This window comes from Carcharodon carcharias, chromosome 20 (assembly GCF_017639515.1).
Source record: "Carcharodon carcharias isolate sCarCar2 chromosome 20, sCarCar2.pri, whole genome shotgun sequence".
NCBI classification, from domain to species: Eukaryota; Metazoa; Chordata; class Chondrichthyes; order Lamniformes; family Lamnidae; genus Carcharodon; species Carcharodon carcharias.
The window spans coordinates 19,917,961-19,940,941 of record NC_054486.1 but is presented as its reverse complement, the minus strand read 5'-3'; the positions used below and the strand labels follow the sequence as shown (position 1 = coordinate 19,940,941).

General features: G+C 41.3%; 1 protein-coding gene across 10 annotated transcripts in view; it reads right to left on the bottom strand.

Annotated features, from left to right (window-relative positions):
- Positions 1–22,981, bottom strand: part of sipa1l1 (signal-induced proliferation-associated 1 like 1) — a 383,121-nt gene that overhangs the window by 86,575 nt on the left and 273,565 nt on the right. For all 10 annotated transcript variants that reach the window (XM_041214398.1, XM_041214403.1, XM_041214397.1 and 7 more), the window contains 3 exons: positions 22,394–22,967; positions 8,852–9,126; positions 2,658–2,930 (listed from right to left, as the gene is read on the bottom strand). In XM_041214398.1, coding sequence (XP_041070332.1) covers positions 2,658–2,930; positions 8,852–9,126; positions 22,394–22,967 — 1,122 coding nt within the window. The remainder of the gene's footprint in view (positions 1–2,657; positions 2,931–8,851; positions 9,127–22,393; positions 22,968–22,981) is intronic.

The window sequence follows — 22,981 nt, the reverse complement described above, 5'->3', positions numbered from 1 at the left end:
CAGCATGAGATTGGAGACTTTAGTGTTCCACATTGCCAGGGTGCTATCCAGTTCTTGCAGATTAAAGGTATTGACTGGGCGTCAAATCTGTACTTTATCACTGACAATGTTCTTTCTAAAAACACTGGAATTTTAAATTTCTGAAACCCTTCTGTCGTGGTTCAGCACTTGAAAAGGGATGGATTTCTGGGAGAAGAGCCAACAAGCCATCCCAACCCAACCATGCATTAAGCTCCTTACTGCAAGTCACTTTCATTCACAGTTAGACATCTGCATTTCCCCTGCAGATTACAATGCCACATGGGGCTAGAAAATAGATGTAAAGAAATATAAAAGCTTTTGAAGCTAATCTTGCAATGAATCTCAACAAATTCATTGAAGGACAATTACCCAGCACCGGCCATAGAAGATCTTAGCAGCTTAACGACGTTAGTTTCAAACTTGAGGGGTGAAAAATATACACACTGCAAGGTGTGGTACTGAACCAGTAATAATGTGAAAGTTCAATTAAATTTTGTTTCATAAGCAAATATATATTTTTAAGTCAATGAAGCATGTCATTGCAGCTCACACAGTTACATTGTGTGTTTACACTGGGCAATTATTTCTGTCTGCTATTTCATAAGTTTTGGTGAAGCCTTCAATAACTCAAAAGTAGGTAAATATGTGCTGGCTGATGGTGTGTTACAGTTCACTCGGGGAATCCAAGTTGCTGTGGCAATGTGCACCTTTACATGCATGCTGTAGCCTGGAGCTATGGATAGTAATGGCAAAGGCTCCAACTTTCTTTTCATTGCATGGACGACGAGGAATCTCTCCCCTGCTCTTACCTCCTGCCATTGGCCTGCATTGGAAAGATTTACAGGTTGATACTCAGCCTGCTTGGCTGCTTTACAAATGAAACTAGGGTGGGTCTCGAACATGGAACGTCAGGCTCAGAGACAGGGATGCTACCCACCAGGGATGCCAGATGGCCTCATAAATAATGTGCTAACAGCAGACTTATTTCTGAGTAATCTTCATATATTCATCCTAATCCAATCCTCCTCTCCTGCAGCCCATGCTTGAGTGTGATTTTGTAGGTGCCAGTCAGCTTCCAAGGACCTTGGCCAAGTGGAAATTCTTCATGTGCATTCCTAACTCTTGAAACAGCATTCAGGACCCAGGAACCTGGTAATATTTTTATTTTTCTCTCTTACCAAGGGACGCTGCTTTGGCTGAAATCAGACCGACTAAAATTGAACCAGTTATCATCTAGCCTGGAGTTCTGATGAAAGGTCTTCAACCTGAAATATTAACTCAGTTTCTCTCCCCACAGTTGCTGCCTGACTTGCTGAGTATTTCCAGCATTTTCTATTTTTATATCATTTGGGCTTATGCCTCAGTTCCAAGGTTGAATGCCTTCTAGGCTAAAGAAGGAACTCTGATGAAATCTTAATTTAAAATAAAACTCTATTTTCTTCCCACTAGCCTATTATTTTAGTTTACTTTCTGTGTATTGTGTAGCTGGGGAAGATTACAAGTCATCTCTGGCGTTATTCCTGGCTTAGACACCAGGAGGCAAACTTGCACAAGAACAAAACAAAAATAGAAACAGTTGGAAATGCATAGCAGGTCAGTCAGCATCCTGGGAGAAACACGTTAATGTTGCAAGCCACAATCCTGCTGTCATTTGAAACGTTAAGCTGTCTGTTTTCTCCATACACCTTCACTGACCTGTTGCATAGTTCTAGCATTTTCCGTTTTTGTTTCAGATTTCCAGCATTTAGTTTTATTTTTGCCTTCTTTCCCTGCTTAAGAACAAGGTGAAGAATTGACGAAGTATTCCAAAGTTGCACAGCAACCCTTACTGGTGGGACAGATTGGGGCAAACACTACACTCAAGCATCCATCAGCATCAACTAAGAGAACCATAAGGATATGGCTTGATTACCCTTGTTGGGTTCTGTATTAACACACCTTTGAATCAGAACTCTGTGAGGATAATGAGTGAGACCAGCTGCAATGCATGGAGGAGACTGTGGTCCTTAACCTAAGTGCACAACCCAGTGCGCTTAGCACCATCAGCCACCCTCAATATTACAGCAGTCTTTTTTTTATCCTCTATTACTACAAGCTACATTTTGCTTATTCCCATGAAACTATAGAAACAACACACCTTTCACAGTCTCAGAACCCTTTTAGGCCTTGTATAACCTTTGTGAATCGGTACTGCACCATCCCAAAGGTTAGTGTATCCTTCATGAGGTGGAGCCCAGAACTGCAGTAAGACTCCAGGGAAAATGGTTTGTGATTTTTTTTTTTAAATCGCTGGATGATTTTCATATTTGAGTAGACACAAGACGACAATTTTAGGTGCCCATCAAGATTCCATCTAAGCTGTGTATCTGTGTAGCAACCCGAAAGGCCCCATGCAGGCTGCAGACAAGTCAGCCCTTTTAAATTACCATGCGTGCATGGCTGCGCAAAAAAAAAATTGAAAGGGGTCTTGCACTTCAATAAGTTGCTTGTGAACTCAAAAGATAAAGTACTGGTAATGTTGGTGCATCATTACGCATTGCTGGAATTCTAGTGGAAATACTGAATGCTGAACTGAAGACAGTTTTTGCATGCAAAATGAAAAATGATGTACTTAGACGAAGAAAAAAAACACAAACCTCTTTGTATCCAATGGTCGTCCATCACTGGAAGCACTGCGCGGTATAACAGAACTACGCTCTTGTGGCTGAGCTCTGCTACCAGGTGCAGATATCATCTTGTTGACAGACTGGCTTTGCGCCTGAGACTGGGTTTGAATGGTACTGTGAGATGGTGGAATTCCCCGCTGCCACTTATTGCTATTTCTGAATGGCAATTTGAACTCGTATGGAATCCCTTCATTGTTTACTTTGTATTCCATTACGGGCATGCGGTACATCTCGGAACAACCCCTGAAAGCAAAAGAAAATGAAAGATTACTGATGAAGTACTACAAGATCAATCACTGACAGATAATAATGGTGGTAATCAGCTTAAACAACAAAACATCATTCCATCTCCTGACACAACGGATGGGTGGTTATAAACTACCATTGACAAAAAGAATGATTACTGAAACTTCCCAACTATTTGTTCAGCTGCCTCTGATCCTTTCCCTTTGCCCTCTAAGCGAAATCTCCCCCCATGTTCTGTACCCAGCCTAATCTGGAACCAGTCAGTCAGTCAGTCTTTAAATTCTCCAGCCTCTCTTGCCTACCCTCTCAAAGCCCATCTCGCCTATGAGACCTAGCTCTTGCTCCCAAGAGCCCATTCCAACTAAACTCCTGACCATCCAACTTCCTTTTTCAAAAAATCCATCCTACCATTTGATCTCCTAGCTCCCTTTTCCCTCCAACACCCTTAAATATGCTGTCACAAATTCATGAACATCTCTCACTCAACTCCACTGGGAACTCCTACAAACAGGATTCTGCTCTCTCCCATTCCCAGAACAAAAATATTTTTTGCGACAGTGACCATGATACATTATCCCTCCTCGACTTCTCCGAAACCTGGAACAACGTTCATCACATGATCCTCCTCCAATTTTCTCCTCTACGTTCCACTGAGGCTGCAATTGCATGGTTTTACTCTTACTTATCTTGTGAATCACCAAAGCATCCCTAAAAATCGCATTCCATTCCCAAAACACATCACCAGCTCCAGAATCCACTGAGGATTCATCCTTGGCCCTTCCTTTTACTTATCTACTTGCCTCATCTTTTTGGTGATAAGGCTATTTGAAGACGACACTCCGCTTTTTCACCAACTCTCTTGCTCTCTCTATTGCCTCAGTGCTGTCACAGTTGGCTTGTCCAATTTTCATCTATGGATGAGCTGCAATTTTCTCCAGCTAACCACTGGGACGAATAAAGCCATTGCTTTCAGTCCCCATCATCAACTCCATCATCTCCAGGACACTGCCTCAGGCTGAGGCACAACCTTTGCAGCCTGTTTGAACTGGAGCTCAGTCTTGCACTATAAAAGTTATTTCTGCATTACATATTTTTTTCACAGAACTTTTTAGTCCATGACAAACTACTTAAAAATGTGGTTTGGTAGGCCAAAGTCATTCAAAGCTTTCTGTAATAGAAATTCTCTCTCCACAGCATTATCTGGGTTTCATGCAAGTTTCCTGCTGCTGCTTCTTGTAGCTACTCCTACACCAGGAGATCTGCTGTCATGGTATGCCACACGCATCTGCCTCTCAAAATGCAAATTTGGTACTTTTGGCAATATTTAAACTGTTTCTTAGTCCTAATCAGTAACCTTTTTAAACCATTTACTGACTCTTTACATGGAGTGTATCCATCCCGATGGAGTACATACATGCACCGTAGCTCATCTGCAACCACTCTGTGGTGTCCATCATCCAACTACACATAGGTCAAGTTTCCAATTGACTGTTATTTCTAAGCCACTGAAAATCATTTTTCCTGTACACAAAGAGGTGTAGTGCACATTTATCAAGTCCTTGCTACGACAGACAGTGGGTGTCAGTGCTCATTGAAAAGGATAGCAAGGATCTCCCGCTATTGTGCCTTTGATCTGGTACGTCTGACCCTTTTGGATCCAGTGGCCTGGTAACGAGGCAACATATTTTACATACCATAGGCTGTTTTTTTTTCAGTCCACTCAGTTCATTTTCCACATCGTGGAGGAGAACGAGAACTCCGTAGAGATAGATACGCTCCATGTAAAGAATTAGTAAACTTATCAAAAAGGTTATTGAAGAAGACTAAGGAGCAGTTTAAATATTGCTATGAGTACAAAATTTGCATTTTGCTTCCGGGTACATTTAATTCTTCATCTTGCAGTACAAAATGGATTCTGAAATCAAATTGTCGTAATGTTGCAAATTGTAGCAATTCAATCATTAAACATTGCCATCAGGCAGTAAAGTTGTTTTCGTACAAAAAATTCATTCATAAAATAACGGTTTAATGGGCATAATTAGCTATGCCATCAACTCATCTGTTATTTGCATCACATTGTAATTTCATTGAATGTGTAGGGCAGGTGAAAGAGAAACAATTTGTTTTTTTGCAGACATAAAATCATACCATCGTGCCACCACAAATTACAACACTGGATGGTTCAGCACATGTGAAAAAGTAGGTTGAAAATGTGTTAGGACACCTCGAAAACAGATAAAATGTACATGGATGCACCATCTGAGAGGTTCACAACGACTTGTTGCTCCACCTCAGTTTTCATTTAGAATCACAGCCAGTGATTACCTCAAGCTTTAATCAATTCCTGGTTGCCTAATCCACCAGAGAGCCCCATACGTAGGGATTTGTAAATAGTTGAGCACAACTTAAAACTCGTATCTGCAGGGCAACAATTATTGATCCCTGGTGGAGATTTGGATTTGATAAATATATGTTTGTATTTTTAAAGTCAGCAGCACAAGCAAATTACAACTGAAGGATAAATTCTGAATTCCTAACAACAGGGAAAATAGCAGCAAATATTAACTAAAATATAGAAACCTATTAAAAAAAATTGATTCCAAATTAGTATTTAATGATGGTTGATACAGTGCATCAAGTGCCACACTGGAACGAAGGTGGGTCTGAGTTGATTAAACACACACAAGCGGCAGTATTTTGCTTGAAGCTGCAGTGTCCTGTAGCAACATTCTTAGATACAGGAGAATAAAGCGGCTTTTTTCCAGGAGAAAAATAGCACATAACTAATGTGATTAACGATTAAATTATTTAGCCGTGAACTCTGTCATAGGAAATGTGCTTTTTTTCTTCCTATTTGTGATGCTGGCTTCCACAAGTTGCCTTTGGTGCTGCAAATTATATCCACGAGTGATGTACCAAAGAGCAGAGGTCAGTGACGTGCCTACGCAAAATGCATACTTCTGGCTCCCAGGCACCATTACCAACATAAGGAATATTTTCAAAATAATCAGAATATTTTCAGGAGAAGTAAACTGCCCTATTCACCCATAAGGATGATGCTCTTTTTAATTGATTATCTGCCCTATGTTGCATTATAGATTTGAGAGTCTCCTTGAATGATTCAGTACTATATCTGGATTTCAAAGTTAACATCAGATCTTGCTGAAATTATGAATTTGCCTCCACCATATGCTTACACATTTAAAATTCCAATTGAGGGTACAGTGCTCGAGTACATTTCGAGCACACCGGGACATAACCACAGGGCAATAGCCAAGTGCTATAATCAGCTTCAATTGCCTTGTTTCTCATTGTTAGCATTCCCTCTCAAGCAATCTCTTGAGATCAAGGATAACTTGCTTCCAGTCTGGATCGATAGGTTCCGAGATGATTGAGCAGTCCAATGTGCAATCTGCAGACTCTGTTACATACGGTGCAGGTGGTGCTTGGAGAGTTAAGAGCCTCCTCTTGATGAAGGCAGACATAGACAACGAAATTCATCATTGTCTCCGACGTGTTAGCTCAGCCTTCGGCCGACCGGGAAAGAAAGTATTTGAAGGCCAGGACCTCAAACCCGTGACTAAGGTCAGGGTTTACCGGGCAGCAGTGCTCTCACGCTCTTGTACGCTTCGGAGACTTGAGCAACCTACAGCAGACACCTCAAAGCACCACCAGTGGTGCCTGCGCAAGATCTATCAAATCCAATGTTATCATTAAGGAACAAGAAAGGCCAACAGTTATTTTTGAATGAGGTAGTCCTGTAAAGCCATCGAACCATTGAGAGGGTGCGCGGGGAAACAAGGAAAAGTGGATTTTTCACAGCTTTAATCCTTTAAAACATTGAATAATCCCACACGGCAGCTGCCTCTTTTTATGCCAACTCTTCCTCTCATTCTGGTAAGGTATCAGTAAGAAAAAATTCTCTATCTCCCCTCTTGTCTGATTTGTGTGCATGATTCACAGTGAATATTTTTGCAAGACTCATTCATATTGCTTCCTTCGTCGAAGGAATGGAACAATTTTAGAAGGAAAATTGCTGCTAATTAAGGCTAACTAGTCCCGACGGCCTACCATCATTACAGTACAGAACATCAATCTTTATTTCTTCAAGGCAGGTCCAGAGGAGGTGATGTGTAGAAAACTTTGTTCAAGGAACAAAGAAGGCTGTATTTCTTCAATCAAGTTCATTGAGGGGAAGTGAAAAAGAATGGCAATCCAAAGTGGCATTTTTCAGCAGGATGGAAAACCATCCATCTGTGAGCTACAACACAGTTCATGCATCTTTGGCTGAACTGCAAGTCTTGGCTTACAGCCATCTTAAAGCAGAAGTAAGGGATTATTCCACAAGACTGCCTTGGAAGTATTCTCAAAGGCAAAATGATTCAAGATTAGTTGCTAGTGTGAGTGAAGTTCCTGCTGAACGAGTCTCAACCTTGAGAGTTCATCAGTTTTGCATGAAAGCAACAATGGGTAAGCTGTCCTGCATTTTGTGTTAGGTGGGCCCCCCAATCCTGGCCTCAAAGGGGACAAACAAATGACTTTGCACAAGATCATGAAAACACAACATTAATTTATGAGAACTGCTCTATCATTTTATACAAGGTAGGGGCAGTGTCACAGAAAACTGTTCTCTTTCTCTTCTCCAAATTCATCATTCAAAATTAAGGAGGCAGTGGCTTGGTGGTATTGTTACAGGACTAGTAATCCAGAGACCCAGGGTAATGCTCTGGGGACCTGGGTTCAAATCCCACCATAGCAGATGGTTGAATTTGAATTCAATAAAAATCTGGAATTAAAAGTCTAATGCTAATCATTTTCCATGAAACGATTGTCATAAAAACCCATCTGGTTCACTAATGTCCTTTAGGAAAGGATATTTTGCTTATATATGTACCTTTGGCAAGCTGATTGCGCTGCCGACAATCTGAAGGTTACCCCTGTCAAACAGTGGATCTACGGAAGACGGATTTAAGCATTTTCCGGTTTCAGACATTGCACCACCCCCTGGAAGTTTCCCTCCAAGCCACTGGCCATCCTGACTTGGAAGAATATTGCCATTCCTTCAATGTTGCTGGGTCAAGAGTGATTAGGGATGGGCAATAAATGCTGGCCTCGCCAGCAACATCCACTTCCCATGAAATAATAAAAAAACATAGCTTTGCAGTTTAGAAAGCAACATAGAAGCCGTTCAACTGGAGAAGATATTCTGATCAGTCAACTTTCATGCATATACAGGTTGTTCTATTGACATGGTTAACCTTCCACCTTCGAATTATTTGGCAAGATTCTCAACGGTTAAGTTGTCACGTCAAAGAGAAGTACCGCAGATTGTGAACAAATACACGCTGATCTAATGCCTACAAAAGACTGCAAAGATGTGCATCGATATCTGAAACACAAATAGTCTAAAGATAGACCACACAAAAGTTTTGAACAGCAGCAATTTCAAAGAAGCTTGTAAAGGTTTCTTATTAAGTCATATACCACAGCCATTAGCTTGGAATGTAAACTACATATAAAAAATTGAACCAAAAATTACCACTGCCAATATTAGCAGATAAATGCACAACAGTTTGTATAATATTCATGTATGTTATTTGAAATAAATAAGTTAGTGCTTACATTAAAATAGTATACAGGGAGGGCCATATGAACTGGTTTACCATTTGTCCTCTATTATTGCCAATAATTGCAGTAATGTCTAGACCATTTTTTTTGTTTCCTTGATTTAGTTTGCTTCCAGAACTGTTAGTTATAAAATTTAAAGTTGACTATCTGACACTAATCCAAGAACATAGATTAACCAGTAGTGTGAATTAGTGAATTCTGATCAGCTGGATCTGTACAGTTTTGGTAGCAAAGAGGGGGCAGTGAGCTGAATTTAAAGACAGCAGCAGGGCTGGGCTCAGGAAACATACCTGCGAGGAGTGCTATCTTCATGGGGTGGAATGATGATCACTTTAACTGTTACAGATGTTCGCAGCAGATCAATCATTTGTTCATGGGTCAGCGTTGCCACAGCAACTTTACAGATCTCCACCAGTCGGCTACCTTGTCGGAGTCCAGCTTGCCATGCGTAGCCATAGGGTTCAACATCTGCTACAATGCCTTCATAGTTAACGTGGAAACCAAGCTGGCCTAGGCCATTTCTCCTTAATGTCATCTCAACGGTCTCGCACCCCTTCGTGGTCACCTGAAAAGGATGCAGACAACATGACATAATTCTGGTGAATGCAACTTTTATATAGAATGTAACATATAAATAAAAATAGCTATAGTCTCTATTGCTAACAGCTTACAAATGTTTTACATAGTTTATGGTGAGCTGCAAAACAGTTAGGAGTGATGAGTGAAAGCACAATTGAACAGACTGGCATTTAAAGAAAAAAGGGCAGAAGTAGCAAGGTGCAAAGATTTAGGAAGAAAGCTTCAGAGGGTAGGGTCAAGGTAGCTGGAAGTACCGCCAATGGCAGTGAATCAAAAAGGTCAGAACAGAGGAACTAAACAGTATCTGGAGGTGGTTACTGAAGTAAGGAGGAGCAAGGCCATGGAGGGATTTCTAAACAAGGACTTCGAATTTGATATAATGGGAAGCAAGGAGGCAATACAATATTGTATATCAGCATTGAAGTTCAGTCAACTCACTCAAAAGTTCATAGACACCATTTCTCACTATAATAGAATTGCATGGAACATATTTCCTCCTGTACAATCCATCTAATGTCATTTCTTGGTTCATTTTTGTGATGCAGGCAATCTGTTATTACACAGTCAAACATTATAAAATGAGCATGACTGTCTTGATAGCAGTTATGAAAACCAGAATAGCCTTTGGCAGCTTCAATCTTTAAGATAATGCTTTGGATTCAGTGTAAACTAGTCAGATCAACAAGAATGACAATTTATTTTGTCTTTAGCTATTCAAGGTAGAAAAAAGTCCTAAACCCTCTAAAGAGGCATAAACCAGACAAAATTCCACGAAGCCAAAGAAGGAAATATTAGGCAGGATAACTAAAAGCTTAAGGTTAAGGAGAGTTCATTTTAAAGAAGGGCTTAAAACGAGGAGAGGCGGATTGACAGGCTGAAGAGTTTAATGAAGAGGATGTCAGAGCTTACAGCTAAGGCAGGGTTACCTATTGCAGGGATTTTGCGTTGCACAAAGACCAGAGTTGGCGGAATGCAGGGTTCTTAGGGTGTTATAGGGCTAGAGAAGATTACAGGAAATGACAATATGAAAGGATTCAAAAGCACAAGGTTTTTAAACTCAAAGCATTATTGGATTGGGAGCCAATGCATGTTAGTAATGGTTAGGGTGATGGGGGAGTGGGACTTAGTGCAGGTTAGGAATTTACAGCAGAGCTCTGGAGCAGCTATGGGGTGCAGGCTGGAAGCCAGTGAGGAGAGCTTTGACATAGTTGAGTTGGGAGTTGACAAAGTCATGGATGAGAATTTTGGCAACAGGCTGAGACAGGTGATGTAATGGGAGGCAGAAGTAAGCTAACGCTCGATGAAGTATGATAAAGCTCGAATTGGAAACTCCACTTGGGAGTTTCTGAATAGACTGCTTCAACCTGAGACAATAGCTGAGGAGTACTAGGAGTATTGGCAAAAATTAGTGGTTCCAACCTGTATTCTGCCACTTTGACATCAAAGTTCAGTGTTCGATGAGCTGGGTTGATTGGTAGCTTGCAGTGACTGGGCATATTGAATAGAGTCCATTAAAGCTTCTAGGTCATCTTCACCTTCATCTTTAACTATCTAATGCTATTACTCTTTTTTCTAATCTATAATATTTGCACACATCTATTGAATTTCTTCTCTCATTGTTCCATCTACTTGCATATTTTGCCCAACTCATTTTGCATTCCCCAAGCGGTTTCCTCAGATTTAACTAATACATTTGATGTTCTGCAAATTTGACTAGTATGTACAAAACTTCCAAATACATAATTTATCAATTGAAACCATTGGTGGCCCAAAACAGATTCCTGGGGCGTGTGTCAGCACTTACCTTTCTCCTGATATAAATTTTCTAACAAGCAGGTGCAGAACTATATAATGGTTACAGCATAGGAGGAGGCCATTCAGCCCACCAAGTCCTATCAGCTCCCTGCAACTTAGCTAGTCAAACTCCCCCACTGTTTCACTGTAAAATCTGCAAATTTTCTCTCTTCAGCTGCTCACCCAATCCCCTTTTGAAAGCCACAACTGAATCTGCCTCCACATCACGCTCAAGCAGTGCATTCCAGATCCTAATCACTGTGTAAAGACTATCAAATGTTACCTTTGGCTCTTGTGCCAATTATGTTATATCAGTGTCCTCTAGTTCTTGACCCCACCACCAAAGGGACCAGTGTCTCCCTATCTACGCTGTCTTGACCCGTCATGATTTTGAACACCTCTATCAAATCTCCCCTCAACCTTCTCTTCTCTAAAGAGAACAACCTCAACTTCTAATCTGTCCTCAGAACTGAATCCCTCATTGGTGGAACTATTCTCATAAATCTTTTCTGTACCCTCTCTAAAGGCTTCACATCCTTCCTAAAGTACGGTGCCCAGATTTGATACTCTAGTTGAGGCCGAATTAGTGTTTTATAAAAGCTCATCATAAATTCTTTGTTTTTGTACCCTATGCCTCTATTTATAAAGCCCAGGATCCTGTATGCCCTGCCACAATCAGTAATTTGTGCACATTTATCCCCAGGTCTGTCTGCTTCTGCACTCCCTTTAGAATTGCACCCTTTAGTTTACATTGCCTCACCTCATTCTTCCAACTAAAATTTGTCACTTCACACTTCTCTGCATTAGATTTCATCTGCCTATACCACCAACCTGTCTATCACTCCCCTCCTCATGGTTCACAATATTTCCAAGTTTTCTGTCATCTACAAATTTTGAAATTGTGTTCTATACACACAAGTCTAAGTCTTTAACACGAAAAGCCTTGGTCCCAGTGCTTAGGGAACACTACTGTATATCTTCCTCCAGTACAAAAAAACAACCACTCAACAATGCGCTCTGTTTCCTATCATTTAATCAGCTTCATACCCATGCCACCATTATCCCTTTTACTCCGGGGGCCTCAACTTGGCTGATAAGTCTATTTTGTGGCACTTTATCAAACAACCTTTTGGAAGTTCATAAGCACCACATCAACCACATTACCCTCATCAACCTTCTTTGTTCCCTCATCAAAAAGCTCAATTAAGTTAGTTAAACATGTACTTGCCTTTAACAAATCCGTTCTGGCTTTTAGTTAATCCACATTTGTCCATGTGACTGTTAATTTTGTTCTGGATTAACATTTGCAAAAGCAAGGTTAAGCAGACTGGCCTATAGTTGCTGGCTTTATTCTTGCATCCTTTTTTGTTTCCTATCCTTCAGCAAATTTATTCCGTACACCCATGCATTATCCTGAAACTCCACAGCTTTCAACACTTATGTAGTAACCTTTGGTGTGGAACTATGTGAAATGTACCATATTGTTGGGTTTTCCAAGTCCACCTGAGATGCAGGTTTCTCAAAAAAGTCAAGGAGTTTGGTCAGATAACATCTTATGCTTCTAAATCCATGTTAGCTGCTGTCAGCTCTGTTTTCTAGAGGTTGTCCTCAAGGTTAATCCTGATAACTTATTCAATTATTGATGCAAGGTTAATATTTCTGTGGCTGGCCGAGTTGACTTTGCTTCCCTTTTATGAAAACGGGTGGCAATTTAGCACAAAGTACTTCAGGAAAGTAGGTCCAGGAGGCAAAGATGGAAATAAAAGAACGTTATAACTGGCATTAGAAATCTTTGCTTAAATAATGATCAATGTTTGCAATAATCCATCAAACAAAAGTACAAAAAGTGTGAGCCGCAATGGGTCAAAAATACATTTTTACCCGTGCACTATTTATGCTTTTATTATAGTAAAAACGTTAATGAATTGGCCTTTCATTTGCTTTCTTCTCAGAACAGTAAAGTATTGTGAGGCTTCTTTCCAACATGAGAAGCATTGCATTAATGCAAGGAATTGTTTGAAGTATAGATACAATTTAATAAAAGAGTAAAATAACTACTTGCTCTAGACTGCACAATTGCCACTAAAAACTATCAATGGGTTCTGAAGCCATGGGTTAAATAACCAAACCGGCAAACAGATCTCTACCTGGTAAAAAAAAAATGGGAGATGCAAGTAGGGAGACCAACTGTAAGCACTGCAAATATGAGTTTATGAAAAACAATGATTCACCAAAACAAAACAGTACTTTGAGGCATTTAACTTCTTATCTGGAGTGATGCCACAATTGATGTTCAACTGTACATGAATTAATATTTTCCTGTTGCAACACAAAACACATAATTAACACTAGCTTGATCTCTAGATAGGAAGTGTCACCCAACCAACCATTAAACAATTAATAAAAACACGGCACCTAAAATGCTATAGAACAGGTATTTTGTTTGGTGTTGGGGATGAAGCATGCTATATAATCACTGATTGATTGGGTACAGATTTATATGCTGGGTGCCACTCAGACAGTATGTTGGATCATTTTCTGTAAATGTGCAGATTTTTAAACAGTAGCTGGGGATATATTAGCCAATACCCAACAGCGGGTGTGGTCAACACAGTACATGGTTAACCCACATCCCTTCATCAGGTTGCAGGCAGCAAGGTAAATGATTAGAAACAAAAACAGAATTACCTGGAAAAACTCAGCAGGTCTGATTGCGCTGTTCAGCCAGCACTGCCCACGCTGTCCACCAGCATCAGCAGGAGGCCCAATATATGTGTCTACAGCAGTTATGGGCAACCTAAGCTAGTGAGTGGGCTTCATGAGTGGCCCTCCTTCATATCAGTGAGCCACAAAATTGAAATCATGCATGTGCACTAACTGTGACCCCATGAATAGGAATTTGTAGGGCGTGTTGATTGAAGCAGCACTTTGATTGTATGCAGATGGAGCGCACGGCCCTCAGTCAATGCTATGTGCAATCAACACGCACCTCACTTCACGTGCCCTTACTTTGCACGTGTTTGACTTTAGCAATGTTAGTAGGAAAAAACAATGCAGAAGGAAACCAGCGGAACCTGGCAACCCCATGGGTGGGCAACAGTCAACAAAGTGTCTCACGGGTGACACTCAGAACCCTGATGGGCTGCATGCGGCCCCTGGGCCACAGGTTGCCCACCACTGGTTTACAGCTCTCTTAAAGGGGAGGCGCATTGGATGGCTGCAAGAAATGGTGGAAATGAAAATCAATTCTGTGCTCTGGTACTTTGAACAATGGTTGAACATATGGATGTGCATGCACTAAGGTTTTCAACCAATACACTGGAGGTCTTGGTGAAAGAAGTGGAAAGGAGGAACGGTCCTATATTCACACTGGGACAAGAAGCCCTCCGCACACATGGTCAGAAGGAAGAAAGTGTGGTAGTGGTCAATAAGAGGAATGTTGCTCCAAGTACATGGATGCAGCGCAGGAAGAAATTTGACAACCTCACAGTTGTTACGGTCAGTGAGTTCATCTTAACAGGACTTAACCTAACAACTAGCCTCCACACGACACCACCATCTTCAACAATATCAATTAGTATTCAACCCCAGGTTTCCTATATCTTACCTTACCTTCACACACTTGGCATTGCTGCAAGCTTCATGCCCTCAACTTGGACACATTGGCAGCTATTCATCCATGACAGCCACACCACCCAAAACATATTGCAGGACACCATCGACACATTGGCCTCTTTCAAGTAGAGGGTGGCATGTAACAGCAGGCAGTAGCAAAGGACAGGAAGAGAATCAACACGCTGACATACTTTAAGCCAAGTACACCTGCATGCTTTAAGCCCATCATGGAGGGAAACAGTATTTGCCATCAAGGAAAGGGGCACTGAGGCTATGGCCATTGGTGAGGCTGAAATGATCAAAGATGAATCAGCATACCTAATCTTCCTTCTCTCATTCCTTTACTGCCTCATCCTACAATCTCTTCTGACTGCTAATTTGCTCAGTGGGTAAGTGTACACTTCTCACTTTCTCCTCACCATGATTCAGTCCATACTCCTTTTCCAATTCAGATACCCAAGAACTGGAACCTGCTCAGGAACATTGTCACTCAATCTCACAGTCACCAGCTCAGATACTAACACTGAATGTATTTCACAGGCTAAGATCGAAGGGATATCCGAATGTGGGGAGATACCTGGCACAAGTGTGCAGGAGTCACAGAGTTTGTGTGTGTGTGTGTGTGTGTGTGTGTGTGTGTGTGTGTGTGGGGCGGGGGCAGAGAGAAGGGTAGTGCAAGTATCTGCTTGCCAGAAAACAAGGTCACACACTAGTTCTGCTGCAAGGGATGAGATGAGAATTTTGAGGAGAAGTTCTGTAGTAGAATCATATTTGACTTGAAATGTTAACTTTTCTTCCTCTCCACAGATGCTGCCAGATCTGCTGAACATTTCCAGCTAGGCACTGAACCCAATAGTTGTTGTGAGGCAAACAAAGGCATATGGAAGGCAGGCTCTAAGGAAATGCACAAATGTGATTAGTTTATTACAATGTGCATTATGATCAAATTTGTACATTTGGATTAGAATGTGCATTTTATGGTGTTTTTTTATTTTTGTATCGTCAGCACGAGGACACTATAATGGTCAGCGATTGAGAAAAGGTAAGGAGATCGGGACTGTTGGTGAACGGAGAGGTGCTGTTGAGCTTACTGGTATTACTCATTAATTATTTTATCATGTACAGACCAGGCAGAAAAGGGCTGTCTATGGCTACCCTCCCTCCCTCACTCACTCTTCCTTGTGCTCCAGCTTCTCAGCTTCTCGTCTGATAAGCGGTGGCAAGGACTGTTCCCTCATGATGGCGAGGTTGTGCAGCAAGTCACTACAAATCACACTAGTCACACAACTGAGCAGCACAGAGCTCCTTCAAAGCAGTCCAAGGAGTGGAAGCATGCTGGAGGACAGCAATGGCATGTTCTATAATGTTCTCAGTCTAGCACTGTTATGCCCATGTGCATGGGTTCCAGGCCAGCATTGTGAGCCAGGTCATCAAAGGCGAGCGCTTGTCACTCAGTAGCCAGCTGTGGGTCAAATACAGGTGGCACAGAGGACTGCCGCAGAAGGGAGGAATATTGACTAATGCTGGGATAATGGGCATTTAGTTGCATGATTTGCTGCTTGTGGCCATACCTCAACTGCACATTGAAAAAGATGGAGTCCCTTTTACTTCATTAAAATTGCCAAGCTGGCATAAGGCTCGCAGAAAAAGTGCGCATGGTGCTATTGATCAGGCGCACATTGGGGAATCTGGCAGTGAAAACCCTTCTGACTCCTGCTTGCTTCTCACAAGCAGGAGTGAGATGAGGCTGCCTCTCTTGTACTCAGAGTCACAGCAATGTCCCTTAGGCTGCAGTCTGCTTGTAAACATCCAGTCGTTGCCTAGAATAAACATCCAGTCGTTGCGAAGGAGCCAGTCAACTTGACAGCCACAGATAATGCAGTCCTAGCTCTGCTTTGAGGCTGCTGTTGTAGCTGTGGCAGAGGCAGACGCTGATCACAGCTTCTTTAGTGAAGCAAAGTTGTCTCAGGAAATGATCCTTGAAGAGGTTAAGAGAATTACTCATAAAGACCCTCAACAGATGTACTTCTCCTGCTGAGTACACTTCTCTCCTCCAACTCCTTCTTCTAGCATCTTGTCCTGCTCTGCATGGCCTCTGCTCATTCTGGCAGTCATTGTTCCGCTCAAGTGGAAAGCTTACCAGACCACCAATGTCTGGAAACAACTGGTTTCAGCCTAAGCTTTTCAATCAACAAAAAAGTACTTCAGCAGCAGCCAGACCATTCCCTTTAGACTAGGCAAACTTTAGGCAACTGCAGGAAAGCTCCAAAAATGAATCCAATTGCACCAGCAGCTGAAGAGATAATCCTGCAACTGATTTGCAGATCATTCATTATCCTTTTAATTAGCGGTGGTGGGATGTCCTTCATGCCATTTTGTATCATGTTCAGCTATGCAAGGTCACGACTGATTACGGCATTCCAAAATGTTAACACTGGTGTCAAATCCAGGTTGCTTACTGACATCATAATTGGCCAGTCCATATCCTACTGGCAATCATGACGTACATGGACTTGTACGCAAACTCCTTTTCCAAGATGAAATTTCCTGTCAGAAGTACGCACCAGCATCTCAGACACCACTTTAGAACATTAGGTGGCCGCTTAGTTCCAAAACAACATTCTCCCAGAGCACCATTTTCCTCCCATTCTACTGAAAACCTGAGTGCCAGTAACCATGAAGGTCAAACACAATAAGAGGTGAACAGCAGAAAGGTAGCACTTAGCCCAAGCATGCGGATTATAGAAAAAGGTCAAGTGAGGCAAGATGTTCCACAATTCTCAAGTTCATAGAAGGAATGGATTAAGAGTAGTTTTTGGGAATGGAAAATATAGTTTACAAGTTTTGACAGAATTGGGCTTCAAAAGGTAAAAGAGATCTTTGGGATGAAAGAGCAAAAGAGGAGATGCAGGAGCTTCACTGGTGTTGTAAGGACAAGACTGTTAAGCAATGAAGAAAGAGCTCAGAATTAGAGATTTTAATGCTTGTTTTGGCTTGAGGGGAGCATCAAGAAATTGTCTCCTGTGCAAGAGTTAATGCACTCGCACACACGCTGAAGTATAGAATCATTAGCTGTGCCTCAGATTAACACCAACAGTAGCCACAGTGTAGGACAAAGTATTCAAGAGAAAATATTGTGTGCTTGTGATAAAGGGACAGCAATAATTATGGGTGATTTTAATCTACACATAAACTGGAAAAATCAGATTGGCAGTAGTGGCCTGGATGAGGAGTTCTTAGACTGCTTTTGAGATAGTTTCTTAGAGCAGCAAGTTCTGGAACCAACCAGACAGCAGGTTATATTAGGCTTGGTATTGTGTAATGTGACAGGATTAATTAATGACCTCAGAATAAAGGCACCTCTAGGTAGCAATGACCACAATGGTGATTGGATTTTACATCCACTTCGAAAGGAAGATGATTGGGTCTAAGACTAGTATCTTAAATTTAAATAAGGGCAACAATGTGGGGATGAAAGCTGAGCTAGCTGAAGTGAACTGGGAAACTAGGCTAGAGGATAGACCAATAGAGAAGCAATGGCAGATATTTAAGATATTTCACAGAATTCAGAATAAGTACATTCCTATTATAAAGAAAAATTCTAAGGGAAGGACCCAACATCTGTGGTTTACTAAAGTAATTAAGGAAAGCATCAAACTTAAGGAAAAAGCATACAACTCCGCAAAGATGAGTGGATAGAATATGTAGATTGGCAGAGAATGACAAAGGTTAATCAAGAGAAAGAAATTAGAGTATGAGAGGAAGCTAGCTAGAAACGTAAAAACTGATAGCAAGAGTTTCTACAGGTATTTAAAAAGGAAAAAAGTAGTGAGTGTTGGTCCTCTAGAGAGTGTCAGTGGGGAGTTAATAGTAGATAATAAGGAAATGGCAGAAGAAATGAACAAATATTTTGCTTGTGTTCACTAGAGGATACAAGAAACATTCCAGTAATAGCTGGAAATCAGGAGGAGGAAGGGAGAAAGGAACTTGGTGAAATTGTAATCACTAGGGAAACGGTACTGAGCAAATTGATGGAGCTGCATGCTGGCAAGTCTCCGGGTCCCTATGGACTACATCCTAGGGTCTTAAAAGTGGCAGCTAATGAGGTAGTTGATGCGCTGGTGTTAATTTTCCAAAATTTGCTAGGTTCTGAAAAGGTTCAATCAAACTGGAAAGCAGCAAATATAACCCCTCTAATCAAGAAGGGAGGGAGGCAGAAAACAGGAAACTATAAGCCAGTTATCTTGACGTCTGTTGTGGGGAAGTTATTAGAATCAATCGTTAAGGAGGTTATAGCTGGGCACTTAGAAGAGCTCAAGGCAATTGGGAAGAGTCAGCATGGTTTTGTGAAAGGAAAAATCATGTTTACCAATTTATTAGGGTTTTTTGAACGAGTAACATGTGCAGTTGATAAAGGGGAGCCTGTAGGCGTATGTTCTTGGATTTCCAGAAGGCATTTGATAAGGTGCTACATCAAAGATCATTACAGAAAACAAAAGTACCTGGTGTACTTTTGTACTTAACATGGATAGAAGATTGGCTGGCTGGCAGAAAGCAGAGAATATGCATAAATGGGTCCTTTTTCTGATTGGCAGGATGTGACAAGTAGAGTCCCACAGGAGTCTGTACTGAGGCCTCAACATTTTACGATTTACATCAATGACTTAGATGAGGGGAGTGAAGACATGGTAGCTAAATTTGCCGATGACACAAAGATAGCTAGGAAATTATGGTGTGAAGAGGTCTTGGAGGTTGCAGATGGATATAGATAGGTTGAGTGAGTGGGCAAAGATCTGGCAAATGGAGTTTAGTGTATGAAAATGTGAAGTTGTTCACTTTGGCAGGAAAAACAAAAAATAGCAGAGTTTTACTGAAATGGGGAATGACTGCATAATTCTGAGGTGCAGAGGGATCTCGGTGTGCTAGTCCGAGTCCCAAAAAATTAGTATGCAGGTACAGCAAATAATTAAGGCGGCTAATGGAATGCTATCTTTTATTACGAGGGGGACTGAACATAAAAGTAAGGATGTAATGCTTCAGTTATACAAGGCATTGGCGAGACCACACCTCGAATATTGTGTGCAGTTTTGGTCTCCTTATTTAAGGAAGGATGTAAACACACTGGAGGCAGTTCGAACGAGGTCTACTAGACTGATACCTGGACTGAATGGGTTGTCTTATGAGGAACAGTTGGACAGACTCGGCTTGGACTCGACTGGAGTTTAGAATAAAGGAGTGAAGTATACAGGATCCTGAATGGCCTTGACAAGGTGGACATCAAATGGATGTTTCCTCTTGTGGGTGAGTCCAGAACTAGGGGGCACTGTTTTAAAATTATGAGCCACACTTTTAGGACAGAGATGAGGAGAATTTTTTTCTGAGGGTTGTGCAACTTTGAACTCTCTGCCTCAGAAGGTGGTAGAGGCAGGGTCGTTGAATATTTTTAAGGCAGAGTTAAGTTAGTTCTTGTAAGGCAAGAGAATCAAAGATTATCAGGGTTAGATGAGAACGTGGAAATCGAAACACAGATGATCAGGCATTATCTTATTGAATGGTGGAGCAGGCTCGAGAGGCCGAATGATCTACTCTTGTTCCTATTTCTTATGTTTTTATATATTGAAAGTAAATCAGCTTCTTGGTAATTTGCAGCTGCCACTATTCCATTCACAATCCTAAATGCCTTGGCATTATTTATGAGTGCAACAGTTCTGTGATAATTTTACACCAAAGTACAATCACGCAAAATGAAACAACAAAGTTTTATTCCATTTCTCAGCTTAACTGTGGAAATTACCTTCAGACCAGTGTCTAAAATCTTTGAAACATAAGGTGCAGCACGCATAGGATATCCTTGCGAGATGATCAATAGAACAAGGCAGAAACCATTTGGGGAAAAAAAGCTATTACAGTATGCTCAAGAACAACCAAAAACACAATTTATTGCCCACATTTCAAGAGCACAATTAGTGTCTTAATGACTATAAATCTAAAATTCAATGCTGGCTATATCTTGTTACTTTCTGGCATTCAACTAGACCATCACCCTATATAGCAGCAGTAATTACATCACAGCCATTAATCCTTTTGTGAATCATTAATCAATACTATCTGGCCTGACCAACGTCTGTCACAACACACCCCAACTGGGTGAGGATTGGAAATAGCAATAGAATATATTACTTAGAAGCCAGTTTCCTCAGGGGAAAAGACGACTTCAAAGCCTCTTAATTGAAGCTCTGAAAAATCCAAAGCTAATTGAGACGAAACGTTTTCTATGACAAAGTCCATTACCAGAGAACAGGGCGAAAATAAGGAGCGAGAAGGGAAGCAGGCAGATTTTTTCACTCAAAGGGCTATGTTTTTTCCCCAGTGTTTTCATAGTTTTTTTCATACTTGGATGGCCTACTGGATATAAAGGTTCAAGGGACAATTAGACAGCTTTCAGGGGAATGAGACTGAAAAATGTGAGCAACATTGGATTGATTTATGAAAAAATAAACAGGTTTGTTGAGTCTAGTTGGCCTGTACAAAGTTCTCAACTCTGTTGGTTGTAAAGTTCAGGTTAAATGTCATTAAGCACTCCTTAGCAGAGTTTCAGCACAAAACAGCCTAAAATTGGGGTGAAACACATTACTGGAGCACAGTAGAATGAGCTTTAAGCATTCAGTCATGTTACACCTAAAGTGAGTGTCAGTATTTACACTGCCTTTCCAATGTGAAAAAATGCACCCTTCCCTAGCACCAATGTTCCAAAACCCAAATGCAAAACTCTACCAAAAATGGTAGAAATATCAAAAAGGAATAAGCCTTTAACAGCAGCAAAATTGCAGAGTTAATGGAAGCAATTCTGAATTGATAGGTTCGCTCCCAACACTCAAAAAAATGCTGGGAAGTCCTGCTTTGTTTACCGATTTCTGAAGATCTAGAACACCAAATGCAATAGGACGACTGTACTTGGCCCTGAACTGGAGCTCAGCTTATGGCCAGATCCACGGAATGACATTATCAGCAGGCGTGCGGTGCTTCACAACTTCTGCTCAAACAATACACTGAACGGGAAAGAATGAAGACAAAAATGTTCGTAGCATTTTCTTCTTTAAAAAAAAAGAGGGTGCATACCGATTCAACCAGATATAAGCCCAGATTCAAACCAGTTAAACCATGCAACTTTAGAAAATGCAAAGGAAATGCTTAAATCATTGCTTTAAAAGTATAGCAAGCCCTCGTTTAGCACTGTTTCCAGAAGATGGTGTGTAAACAAGGATACACTAAACAGAAACCACTCTCTCGTCAGAAAACATATAATAAGGGTGGGTGACATTCCTAACCTGTAATTTTTGCATTAAAAACCTATTGGTTGCCTTGAATCTAATTGGCCCAAAAACCATCTTTAAAATTCCTTAAAACTCTAACTTAACTTACCTCCTGCTCACCACTTTCCACTCTCAGCTTCTCTCTCCTGAGCCACATCCTCTCTATCACACTGCCCCTCTCATAATGCCTTCCTTGCTCCCTCCCACTCACTGCCCCTCTCTCAAGCTCTCAGGGGGAGGGGGAAGTGGCGAGCGGGGCAACAAGTAGGAGGGGGCAGGAAGTGGTGAGCGGGAGGGAGTAAGTAGGAGCAAGTGAGATGGCAAGCGAAGCGGCAGTGCATTTTAAAGAAGGCTGAACGTGCACAGTTACAACGTGGTTCTTGGTGCATGTGCAGAACCTCGCTAAAACAAAAATGGAGGCATCACCATTTGGGCAAGTTCCCCAATTTACAAATCGTGCTCAAACTGAAAACGCGCTATTAGAACATGTATTCAGCAGGGGAAAGCTATAATAATGAAATGGTGGCTTACCTCCAGCCTTTTGACTATCTCCTTAATTTCCTCGACATTATTAAAAGTCCGGACAAAAATGCACTCTCCTCGCTCATAGAAGATTTTAATGGTTGTGAGATTTGAAGTCCATCCTATAACATCCCTGCAGGAGCAATTGAACACTACTTGCTTGGAACTCTCTTCAATAAGCACCACAAACTCATTGGAGATGCCCAGTAAACAGTCGATTTCAGCAGCACAGCTGTAGTCCTCTGCGCGGACACTCCACACAATTGTTCCCAGGCTATACATCTCGGCATTGGCGTAAGGCTTTGATTTCTCTTTCTTCTTTGTTGCCAAAGAAATAAAAGGAAACTTCCCAGAAGGGTCGATTGGTGTGTTAGTGACACTGTTCTCTGCCAGATCTTTCAAGTACTCCTGCCGTGTCCTTGTTGCCATGGCACGGAACTTTTCTGACTTATGAGCTGCATTCTCTGCATTGATCACTTTAGCAAGTAAAAAGTCCCGGAAGACAGATGACTTGGGGAAGGTGACATCTTTTGGAATTGGTGGGCCAAATGCAGGCACATCTTTTGACCTTGCCACTGCGACACTATAAAAAATAAA